The 12,863-nt window shown below is 35.7% G+C and overlaps 1 protein-coding gene across 1 annotated transcript in view; it reads right to left on the reverse strand.

Moving 5' to 3' along the window:
* The window catches only part of LOC148940917 (protein tolkin-like), a 267,546-nt gene extending 266,642 nt beyond the window's left edge, over positions 1-904 (reverse strand). Inside the window, exon 1 of the mRNA XM_089105473.1 lies at positions 616-904. Within this exon, the coding sequence (XP_088961599.1) occupies positions 616-748 (133 nt within the window). The 5' untranslated portion in view covers positions 749-904. The remainder of the gene's footprint in view (positions 1-615) is intronic.
* Between the last annotated feature and the right edge of the window lie 11,959 nt (positions 905-12,863).

Below are 12,863 nucleotides of genomic sequence, written 5' to 3' on the forward strand. Positions count from 1 at the left end.
CAATGGAAATACTTCAAAATCAAGCTGAGGATAGAAAACTCTAGGGAACAATCTTCTCCCTAATTGACCCACCCTATATTTCCGTGATTTAATATAAACTAAAACAGTATCGTGGACCTTGATTTCTGAAAGTCTCTGCATGCACCAGGAAGACATATATACATTCAATAGGAGGGGGGGGGGGGTGACAAGCAAATCAGAAGTTAATCTTAGTTTAAGAGGGCAGGGTGTTGAGGGAGGAGTTGAGTATTAATAATATCTATTGGGAACTGGATTTGTTATTGTTTTTTTTTCTTTTTTTGTACATATTTTATTACTTTTAATTCAGTTACTTTCATTTTAGTTTTTTTTTTAAATAAATCTAATTGACTTTTTCATTTAATAGGTATGTAGTTATGTGGACTTACGCGCTACAGCAAAATCTCAGAGGTTTATCTCCAGCGCAAAAGTATTTTTTTTTTTTTTAAATATTAAAAATAAAATTATAACTTGAAACAGAAAACATACAAATTCTATGGAGGTGATGGATATGGCTAGGAGGGATATGACTCCCCTTCGTACACGTCTTGCCTATATAGTAACTATAATCCTCACATTGAACCAAAACATACATACCTGCTTTGCAAGGGTCAATGTAGATATCATTTGAGACTGAATGACGAACTTTTAAAGAAACTAATTCTTCAACACTAAACTTCTTTGAAAGTCCTTCCGCTAAAAGTGTCAAAATAACTATTAGCAAGCACATTTTGAGATCAGATAAGAATCGAAACAGGCTTATTTCAAACCAGCTATCCCTTAAACTGATCAGCCTTTACTACCTGTTGTTAGCCATTCAAAACACCTACAATTTAATCATGTTGCTTAATTAAATACGACCGGTGCCTTTTCTCGTTTGATGTTATCTGCCTCATGGCTAAGTTGCAACTGGAAAAGTTTCCAGTTCCAGAGAAGATTACAGTGCTATCAAGATTGATGTGAGGCCGAGTAAACCCATAAGAGACAATGTTTTATTTTTTCCGGGGGGGGGGGGGAGTGACCAAGACATCAGAAAAACGTCATTTTAACACACACACGTGCATAAGAGTAGGAACAGTTTCCTGACAAGAAGAAAAATTTAGAATTTTAGACGCAGATGTGACATTTTTTGGCAAAACCTTTTCTTTAAATATTTGCCCTCCCCCTAAGGTAAACTTTCCCGCAAACATGATCTCCAAAATGTTTACAGTTATAAAGAGCACCTTTCAGGGGGTGAGAAGGCTCTGCCTGCCACCATTACTGGAGATCGCAGTGGCCCAGACTTTTTCATGGCATTTGCGTTAGTCACTCCTTTTTTCACATGCAATTTTGTCGGGAGGGGTGCCAAGGTCAATTTTGCCTTGGATGCATCCAACCCTAAGACCCGCCCAGTTCAAATTGATGTGAAGCTGTGCAAACATGAGAGGCATTATTCTAACTTTAACTAGAGGAGAAAGATTAAGACATTAGAAAAACCTTTAATCCATGGCCGCGTTGTCCCCCCCCCAGAAATTTATTTGGCTCTATTTCTTTCCAAGGGTTTCTCAATAAAGCACTTTTAAGGGCCCCCTTTTACTTTCTAAGGCAATTTACCGTTTCAATAATAAACTGGATTCTCAGTTAATAGCTTGCGCCATAGCCCATCTGTGCTCTATAATAGGGAGGTGACCACAAAAGCCTAAAGATATGACGCTTAGGGGAGAGACACTTTGGCAAATAATTTCTAAGAAGCAGGGGGTGAAAAGCGCAAAAAAGTCAATTTGGCAAAAAAGCCGAAGATTTTCCGATTTTCCCGGGGTCCCGAACTCCCTCCTGCGTGCAGGCACGGGCTACAGGCCCTTAAAATTGAAAGTATTTTACTTTATAGTTAATTTAAAAAAACTTTTTCCACAAAATAAGTTTTTCAAAGAAAAGTAAAGAACTCCATTAAACTAAAAATGAGCAACTAGGGCAACCCAACTAGAGCAACCAAAAATGAGCAAAAATGAGCAACTAGTTCCCAACTAGGAGTGCAAATTATGTTCTGGCCTTGGGAAGGCACGGGGGTTTTGAGCCCAATTCATGTTAATTTCTGCTCGTGTTGAATTTGACTCGGTTATTTATTGTAATTTCTGTTCGTTTTGGGTTTCATTTATTTATCGGTGCTAATTTGTGGTAGTTTCACGCTTGGTATAATATTTTGATTTTAGTTTTGCTCCTTTTTGGTTTAATGGAGTTCTTTACTTTTATTTTAAAAACTTATTTTGTGGAAAAAGTTTTTTTGTTAAAACCTTTTTATTTATAAGTTTGTTTAAGATATTTTCATTTACAAAAGTTTAAATATGTTGATAACTTTAAACTGCGTTGAACAAAATGGGCATCTCAAAATTTTGATTGGATGTGTTTGGGGAAATGGTGGGCTTGGAAGGGGTGTTAGTTGCCTTCCAATTACTTTCGACTATTAAAAAGGACACTAGCCATTTCAATTTCCAATCAAATCAGCCCTATTTGAATTTTTTACGACAACGCGTTCTATAAAAACCTTATATGCCCCGGGGCATTTCTTACAACCCTTGCCCTGAGGGCTGTGGGGGGGGGGTCGTCATCCTCAAAGACATAATGTCCATAACTTAAAACTACGTTGAATAAAATGGCTATCTAAAAATTTTGATTGGATGTGTATGGAGAAAAGGTGGGCGTGAGAGGGGGGTTAGTTGCCCTCCAATCACTTTCGACTATTAAAATGGGCACTTGCCCTTTGAATTTCCAATCGAATGAGCCTTTTTTGAAGTTTCTACGACAAAGTTTTCTATAAAAACCTTATATGCCCCTGTGGCATTAATTACAACCCTTGTCCTGAGGGCTTTGGGGAAATGTACTCCTCAAAAACATAATTTCTATTTGGAAATCAACTATGCTGAACAAAATGGCTATCCCAAAATTTTGACTGGATGTGTTTCGGGAAATGGTGGGCGTGAGAGGGGGGTTAGTTGCCATCCAATCACTTTAGACAATTAAAATGGGCACTAGCTTTTTGAATTTCTAATCAAAGGAGCCTTTTTTGAAGTTTCAACGACAACACCTTCTATAAAAACTTTATATGCCCCAAGGACATAACTGACAACCCTTGCCCTGAAGGCTGTGGGGGAGTGTCCTCCACAAAAACATATTTTCTATCTGGAAATCAACTACGCTGAACAAAACGGCTATCTAAAAATTTTCCTTGGATGTGTTTCGGGAAATGGTGGGTGTGGAAGGGGTGTTAGTTGCCTTCCAATCACTTTCGACTATTTAATAGGGCACAAGCAACTCCAATTTCCAATTCAATGAGCCCTTTTCGAAGTTTCTACGACAACTTTTTCGATACGAAGTGCCCTGCTCTACAGGAAAAAAAAATAATAAATTGTGCCAATATCGTTCTTATACGCCCTCAGGGCATATTTTAGAACCCTTGCCCCGAGGGTTGTGGGGGACGATCCTCCTCAAAAACATATTTTCTATCTGGAAATCAACTACGCTGAACAAAATGGCTATTTCACAATTTTGATTGGATGTGTTTGGGGGAATGATGGACTTGGGGGGGGGGGCTAGTTACTTTCCAATCACTTTCGACGACTAAAAAGGGCACCAGCCCTTCGAATTTCTAGTCTAATGAGCCTTTTTTGAAGCTTCTACGACAATGCCTTCTTTAATAACCTTATATGCCCCCAGGGCATAACTTACAACCCTTGCCCTGAAGGCTCTGGGGGAAGGTCCTCCACAAAAACATAATTTCTATCTGTAAATCAACTAGAATGAACAAAATGGCTATCTCAAAAATTTGATTGGATGTGTTTCGGAAAATGGTGGGCATGGAAGGGGTGTTGGTTGCCTTCCAATCACTTTCGACTATTAAATAGGGCACAAGCCACTTCAAATTCCAATTCAATGAGTCCTTTACGAAGTTTCTACGACAACTTTTTCGATTCTACGACAACTATACTTTTTCGAAGCCCCGTTCTAAAGGAAAAAAATAATAAATAATACATTGTGCCAAAATCGTTCTTATTCGCCCTCAGGGCATAACTTAAAACACTTGCCCCGAGGATTGTGGGAGAGAGTCCTCCTCAAAAACATATTTTCTATCCTGAAATCAACTAAGCTGAACAAAATGGCTATCTCAAAATTTTGATGGGATGTGTTTGGGGGAATGATGGACATAGGGGGGCTAGTTGCCCTCCAATCACTTTCGACTATTAAAAAGGGCACTAGCCATTTGAATTTCGAATCGAATGAGCCTTTTCTGAAGTTTTTACGACAACATCTTCTAAAAAACCTTATATGCCCCCAGGGCATAACTTACAACCCTTGCCCTGAAGGTTGTGGGAGAGTGTCCTCCACAAAAACATAATTTCTATCTGGAAAACAACTACACTGAACAAAATGGCTATCTCAAAATTTTGATTGGATGTGTTTGGGGAAATGATGGGCTTGGAAGGGGTGTTAGTTGCCTTCCAATCACTTTCGAGTATTAAAACGAGTACAAGCCACTCCAATTTCCAAGTGAATGAGCCCTTTTCGAAGTTTCTACGACAACTTTTTCGATACGAAGCTCCCTGATCTAAAGGGAAAAAATAATAAATAATACATTGTGCCATCATCGTTCTTATATCCCCACAAGGTATAACTTAAAACCCTTGCCCCGAGGGTTGTAGGGGAGTATCCACCTCAAAATCATATTCATATCCGGAAAATTTTGATTGGATGTGTTTGGGGGAATGATGGGCGTGGGGGGGGCTAGTTGCTTTCCAATCACTTTCGACTATTAAAAAAGGCACCAGCCCTTCGAATTTCTAATCTAATGAGCCTTTTTTTAAGCTTCTACGACAACGCCTTCTTTAAACCCTTGCCCCGAGGGTTGTAGAGGAGTGTCCTCCTCAAAAACATATTTTCTATCCGGAAATCAACTACAATGAATAAAATGGCTATCTAAAAATTTTGATTGGATGTGTTTGGGGGAATGATGGGCGTGAGGGGGGGGGGCTAGTTGCTTTCCAATCACTTTCGACTATTAAAAAGGGCACCAGCCCTTTGAATTTCTAATCTAATGAGCCTTCTTTAAGCTTCTACGACAACGCCTTTTTTAAAAACCTTATATGCCCCCAGGGCATAACTTACAACCCTTGCCCTGAAGGCTCTGGGGGAGGGTCCTCCACAAAAACATAATTTCTATCTGAAAATCAACTACAATGAACAAAATGGCTATCTCAAAAATTTGATTGGATGTGTTTCGGAAAATGGTGGGCGTGAAAGGGGTGTTAGTTACCTTCCAATCACTTTCGACTATTAAATAGGGCACAAGCCACTTCAATTTCCAATTCAATGAGTCCTTTTCGAAGTTTCTACGACAACTTTTTCGATTCTACGACAACTATACTTTTTCGCCCCGTTCTAAAGGAAAAAAAATAATAAATAACACATTGTGCCAACATCGTTTTTATATGCTCTCAGGGCATAACTTAAAACCCTTGCCCCGAGGGTTGTGGGGGAGTGTCCTCCTCAAAAACATATTTTCTGTCTGGAAATCATCTACGCTGAACAAAATGGCTATTTCAAAATTTTGATGGGATGTGTTTGGGGGAATGATTTGCATGGGGGCTAGTTGCCCTCCAATCCCTTTCGACTATTAAAAAGGGCACTAGCCATTTGAATTTCGAATCGAATGAGCCTTTTTTGAAGTTTTTATGACAACGCCTTCTATAAAAACCTTATATGCCCCAGGGCATAACTTACAACCCTTGCCCTGAAGGCTGTGGGAGAGTGTCCTCCACAAAAACATAATTTCTATCTGGAAAACAACTACACTGAACAAAATGGCTATCTCAGAATTTTGATTGGATGTGTTTCAGAAAATGGTGGGCTTGGAAGGGGTGTTAGTTGCCTTCCAATCACTTTCGAGTATTAAAAAGAGTACAAGCGACTCCAATTTCCAATTGAATGAGCGCTTTTCGAAGTTTCTACGACAACTTTTTCGATACGAAGCTCCCTGCTCTAATGGAAAAAAATAATAAATAATACATTGTGCCAACATCGTTCTTATATCCCCTCAGGGTATAACTTAAAACCCTTGCCCCGAGGGTTGTAGGGGAATATCAACTTCAAAAACATATTTTCTATCTGGATATCAACTACGATGAACAAAATGGCTATCTAAAATTTTTGATTGGATGTGTTTGGGGGAATGATGTGCGTGGGGGGATAGTTGCCCTCCAATCACTTTCGACTATTAGAAAGGGCACTAGCCCTTTGAATTACCAATCGAATGAGCCTTTTTTCAAGTTTCTACGACAACGCCTTCTATAAAAACCTTATATGTCCCCAGGACATATCTTACAACCCTTACCCTGAAGGCTGTGGGGGAGTGTCCTCCCCAAAATATAATTGCTATGTGGAAATCAACTCCGCTGAACAGAATGGCTATCTCAAAATTTTGATTGGATGTGTTTCGGAAAATGGTGAGCGTGGAAACGGGTGTTAGTTGCCTTCCAATCACTTTCGACTATTAAAAATGGCACAAGCCACTCCAATTTCAAATTGAATGAGCCCTTTTTGAAGTTTCTACGACAACTTCTTCGATACGAAGTGCCCTGCTCTAAAGGAAAAAAATAATACATTGTGCCAACTTCGTTCTTAAATACCCTTAGGCCATAATTTAAAGCCCTTGCCCCGAGGGTTGTGGGGGAGTGTCCTCCTCAAAAATGTATTTTCTATCTGGAAAGCAACTACGCTGAACAAAATAGCTATCTCAAAATTTTGATTGGATGTGTTTCGGGGAATGATGGGCGTGGGGGGGGGCTAGTTGCCCTCCAATCACTTTCGACTATTAAAAAGGGCACTAGCCCTTTGAATTTCCAATCTAATGATTCTTTTTTGAAGTTTCTATGACAATGGATGTGTTTGGGGGAATAATGGGCTTGGGGGGGCTAGTTGCTCTCCAATCACTTTTTACTATTCAAAAGGGCACTAGCCACTCTAATTTCCAATCAGATGAGCCCTTTTCGAAGTTTCTACGACAACTCCGTCGATACGAAGTGCCCGGATATGGATAAAAAAAAAAAAAAAAAAAAACATTGTGCCAACATCGTTCAATACTTAGGAAGCGCTATTGTGCTGCCTATGATGTATCCAATAGATATTTTGAGATAGTCCTTTTATTCAAAATACTCCAAAAATCATATAACAAGGCTTCTGAGGTTGATACGAACCCAGTCCTGAAGCTTTGCTGATACGTCCTCTTGAACACCTATATGGGCATAGTGTGTTTCGATTTATTTTACCACAGTTACAATATTGTCGAAAATTTCGCCTTAATACCCTTAGGTTTATTAGTTGTTGTAGTAGCACCAGTAAATATAGTAGTAGCAGTAGGAGTACAGTTGATAGTAGTAGTCTTAGTTTTACGGATGGCAGGTTGTCATCCGTTTAACAGAAATATTCTCTGAAAATTTCACCTTCATACCTTCATAGGTTGTGGATTTTGAGCTAGCCAGAAGACACTGTATTTAATCATTTGATACTGCTTCTGGTGTTAGTGTAACTAACATCACTAAATGCATTAAGTTGAAACTTTTAGGGAAATTTTAGGAGTTTCAATTAAACGAAAAACCTAAATGCATGCAGGTATTAAAAGGGCATATAAGTATTATAGGACTTATAAGGACATAGGCAGCGATGCTCTAGCATAGCTAGGAATATCATTGATATTTTAAAGGAGCTAATTTGATTGAAAATTAAAAGTTATAGTGCCCTCCTAAGAGTCAAAAGTAATTGGAGGGCAATCAGCTCTCCTCTTTAGCTCATATTTTCCCAGACACTTCCAACCAAAATTTTAAGATAGCTATTTTGTTCATCATAGCTGAATGGTCTAGTGACTATATCTTTAGGGTTATTGAGTAGGTCAACCCCAACAGTTATGTAATTTGGCCATTATGCTTAAAAACTAAATGTAGCTTTAAAATTAAATCAAAACACACTGTTTGCACGCTGGTTGCCAATAAGACATAACAGCAATATCCCAAGAACGAATAAGGATATTAAGTTCAAATTTTCGAAAATATAGTAGTAGCAGTAGGAGTACAGTTGATAGTAGTAGTCTTAGTTGTCTTATTACTTCTGCTCTTCAGATTTTACTAAATCAAAAGAGTGTAAGGGTGTCCAGGCTGTGAAAGAGTATAAATATAATCTTTTCGGTATGGTATTAACTTTTATTTATCAGGTCAACCAGAGGATGTATATGACTAAATAAAACACTACTATTTGTGTCATGATTTTCAAAAGCGTTTATGTTGTTAAAAATTGCTGAAAAAGCTTCGCTAGCATATAAGCTGCGGCGTCGTTTGAGGGTGGCAAGGGGGGGGGGCAGTTGCCCCCCCCCAATAATGTTGATAAAAAAATATTATACATCTCATGCCCTTTGACTTTGATATGGACTCTTCTTGCCCCCCCCCCCCAATAAAAATGCTGGAGATTCGCCCCTGCATATAAATAGCAGGCCAAACAATAAATTTCTTAATGGAAAACCGGAAAAAATTCATACTATTATTTTATTTTTTGCTGAAAAAGACTAAGTCAATATAAAACGAACAGAAATTAATTAAAAAAAACTTTTTCCATAAAATAAGCTTTTCAAGAAAAAACTCCATTAAATGAAAAATGAAAAAAATAGAATAAAATAATCTACCAGTCATACAACTACCACAAATCAGTATCAATAAATAAACGAAACCCAAAACGACCAGAAGTTAAAATAAATAACAGAGTCAAACTCAAAACGAGCATAAATTATTATGAGTAGGGTTCAAAACCCTTATCTTTCTAAAAGCCAGAATATAATTTGTACTTTTCTGAAAGAATTCTCTTAAATGTTTCCATTTTTATAACTTTAAGAAATTAAAAACTAATTCCGATTTTAAGGAATAAATATCAGTATATGTATATTAAACTGAATGCACATTTTTGTCAGTAAATTCTTTTGAATTTTTTAATCAAGTTAAGACCATAAGTAGTAACCTAGGTGCTGATTTCAAGCGTACATTCAAGCGTACATTCACGCCTAATCTAGGTGCTGATTTCTAGCGTACATTCAGGCCTAATCAAGGTGCTGATTTCAAGCGTACATTCACGCCTAACCTAGGTGCTGATTTGAACGATACATTCAACTATACATTCACGCCTACAAGAATATGGTCAAAAGTGTAATAGATTGAAAACCTACATGAAAATATACACATGAATTGCGCAAGGAAAAGCCAGGCCTGAGACACTACACTCACGCGTGAATATTTTAAAAGTTGGCACACTATAATGCATGTTATAAAACTAAAGTCGAGGTTTTGTAAACTTTGCAATGTATAATGCGGTCATACATGTTTTGAGAGTTTGGTCGTAATAATAATTTAAGCATACAGGTTTTTTTCTGTTTTTGTTGTCAATTGCACAATGAATGTACGTCATGAGTTCACGTGTACATTCTTAAAAAAAAACTGGTGTGATATAAAGTAGTCAAACATGTTTTGGGAGCACGCACGAAATTATGTAACTCAACATCAGTTTTTTATTCGTCCTTGAAAAACTGTATAAAATGTTCATGCACTACAATTCAATTTTCATTATGTTTTAGCATATCGAGCATAGTACACTGAATTTTATTAACTTTGAAAACAATGGATTCGTCAATTGTCAATGTGAGTACAGCTTACTAAATTTCTTTATTTATTTCCAGATAAAAAGCATTTACCAGTGAATTCAAATTTCAGTGGAGCTCATCCTCCATCCCCTCCACCAATACAAAATTTAAAATATGATCAGTATATTCGCTAGAAATAAATAAGTATGCTTTTTTATATTATATAAATAAAATCTCTCCACCACAGATATGTTTACAAGTTTTAATTGTTTTGAAACAGTTCTTTTTCGTTCAAAATGTCCTTTTTCCAATCGTGCGTTTAAAATGTGCTGTCTTTTTCCGGTTTGAATGAAAAGCTTCGGTGTTACAAAGAGAGTGACAGTTTTGGGACTCAAATTTCACACGCTATTGCTATCATAAATTAATGGCATATGCTTAATGAATTAGCAACAAGGATGTTCCTTGACAAAGAGAGAAAATTGTAATGTAGTCTAATTAAAGGAAATATATTTTATTTTCAATTGTATTCCATGATTAAGAAGGTTTTACGATGTGAAAAAAAACAACTATTTCATCGCATGGAAAGTAATCGAGGAGGGAGGAGGGAATTTTTTATGCAGACTAATTTTTCGAAATCCCCCTTCCCTCCAAACTCAAAATTTTCCAAAATTTTACTTTAAAAGCTTTTCTTTTTAAATATTTATAAAGTGCTAATAGTTATAGCACTACAAACATCAGAATTGACTTTATAGGTTAAATTATATTATGGGGAGATGTTTTTGAAATCCCCCTTCCCTCCAAACTCTAAAATTTTCCAAAATTTTACTTTAAAAGCTTTTCTTTTTAGATATTTCTAAAGTGCTAATAATTATAGCACTACAAACATCAGAATTGACTTTATAGGTCAAAATATATTATGGGGAGATGTTTTTGAAATACCCCTTCCCTCCAAACTCAAAATTCTCAAAATTTTTACTTTAAAAGCTTTTCTTTTTAAATATTTCTAAAGTGCTAATATTTATAGCACTACAAACATCAGAATTGACTTTATAGGTCAAATTATATTATGGGGAGATTTTTTTGAAATCCCCCTTCCCCCAAACTCAAAATCACATCAAAATCAACTTTAGAGGACAAATGATGTTACGGTAAGATGTTTTTAACCGTAAACTCTAGTTTTTTGTAAGAAAATTATAGAAAATACATTTCTCTGGCTCAAATGTGAAACTTTGGTTAGAAAAAAGTCCAGCTTTGGATCGAAAATAAACTATTTCCTTAAAATCTGAAATAATAAAGGTTTTTGACCGTAAACTCTAGTTTTTTTTGTAAGAAAATTATTGAAAATACATTTCTTTGACTCAAATGTGAAACTTGGGTTAGAAAAAAAGACCAGTTTTGGTTCGACAATAAACTATTTCCGTAAAATCTGAACTAATAAATGTGTTTGACCGTAAACTCTTGTTTTTTGTTAGGATTCCCCTGTTAGTGGAGATTTAATTGTATAGAAAACGTAGTTCTAGGTTATATTTTCCTTTTACCTCTCTAGATTTCTTGCTAACATAGTTTTAAAACCTTATGATTTTATAGGTATTCGAGAGAGATACGGTAGTAATAGCTACTTATAGAGGAGAAGTCGAATCCCCTATCTCCCAAGGACATTTCAAGTATCCCATATAAATTTTTAGGAAAAAAAATGGTATCGAAACAAATTTTATGGAATGCTATAACAAACTAATTGGATACCATTCGCTTTTGTCCCAGTTAAATATTCAAGTTGAGACTGTATGGAATGTAAAATTGTTGAAAAATCAGATTATATCACGATAAATTTTGTAAAATACTGTAGCGTTCAAATTGCATCATATTTCAATTCCGTTTTCACAAGAATGAGAAAAGACCTTTAAAATTATTTATAAAGGAGTGAGGCAACTATTTTGTATCTTTTTTCAATCCTCGACAATATCAAATTTGAAATGAAAGCGAGCAAATTTTCGTACTCAATATTCTTTTTTGTAATTTTTGTTCGTTTGAGATTCCAATTATTTAAAATACTATTTGTGAATTGTTTTTTTCTCAAATAAGGATTCTTTGAATTCATTGACTTATTCATAATCCTTAATTTAAGAGTAAAGAACTGCTTATTGTCACCTTGGCTGATATCCCTGCTATTCGACGTGGCTTAAATTCACGCTTGGACCCATTAGAGGCGGAGAGGATTGTTGTGTTAAGAACCCCGACAATTCAAGAAGAAAAGAAGACCAATAGTTCACCTATCGAGATGGAGCGAGTCGTAACTCTTACCGAAGATATTAATCAAGATGTTATTTTCGTCAAGGAAGTGAAATACATTAACCTCACAAGAGCATAATTTTTGAATCGTATATTTAATATTAAAATTCAATAGTATATCGAATCTGTATTATTTTTGTTTGTTTGACTTGATAGGAATTCTGAAACCAGATGGTCGTTTGAAATTTAATGATGACTAAAGATTTTTGTTTTTCTTCTAAAAGCATTAATATTCTCAAGGTTTTAGCTTTTGACAGATAACTGTAAACCTAAGGAAATTTATGTATTTGGAATCAGTATACAAAGCCAATCATTTTCAGGTATCTATAATTATTAAAATTCTGTTTTTAGAGTTACGGTTACTTTCTGGGCGAGCTACACTTTACTTTCACTTTGTTTCCCAAAAACTGTTTAAAATTAGGGTTTTTTTTTTGTTGTAGTAGTTTTCGTTTTTTTTGCTTGTTCGACTTGATAGGAATTCTGAAACCGGATGGTCGTTGAAATTTATTGATGACTAAAGATTTTTGTTTTTCTTATAAAATGTTTAATATTATCAGGGTCTTAGCTTTTGACAGATAACATTAAACGTAAGGAAATTTATGTATTTGGAATCAGCGTATAAAGCCAATCATTTTCATGTATCTATAATTATTAAAATTCTTTTTTTAGAGCTATGGTTACTTTCGGGCGAGTTGCACTTTACTTTCACTTTGTTTCCCCAAAAAATTTAAAATTAGGCTTTTTTTGTAGTTGTTTTTCGTTTTAGCTTTATTGTTCGACTTGATAGGAATTCTGAAACCAGATGGTCGTTGAAATTTCTTGATGACTAAAGATTTTTTTTTTTCTTATAAAATGCTTAATATTATAAAGGTTTTAGCTTTTGACAGATAACATTAAAACTAAGGAAATTTAT

Source organism: Artemia sp. Qi Xiang Cuo, chromosome 19 (assembly GCF_049724085.1).
Source record: "Artemia sp. Qi Xiang Cuo chromosome 19, ASM4972408v1, whole genome shotgun sequence".
Taxonomy (NCBI): Eukaryota; Metazoa; Arthropoda; class Branchiopoda; order Anostraca; family Artemiidae; genus Artemia; species Artemia sp. Qi Xiang Cuo.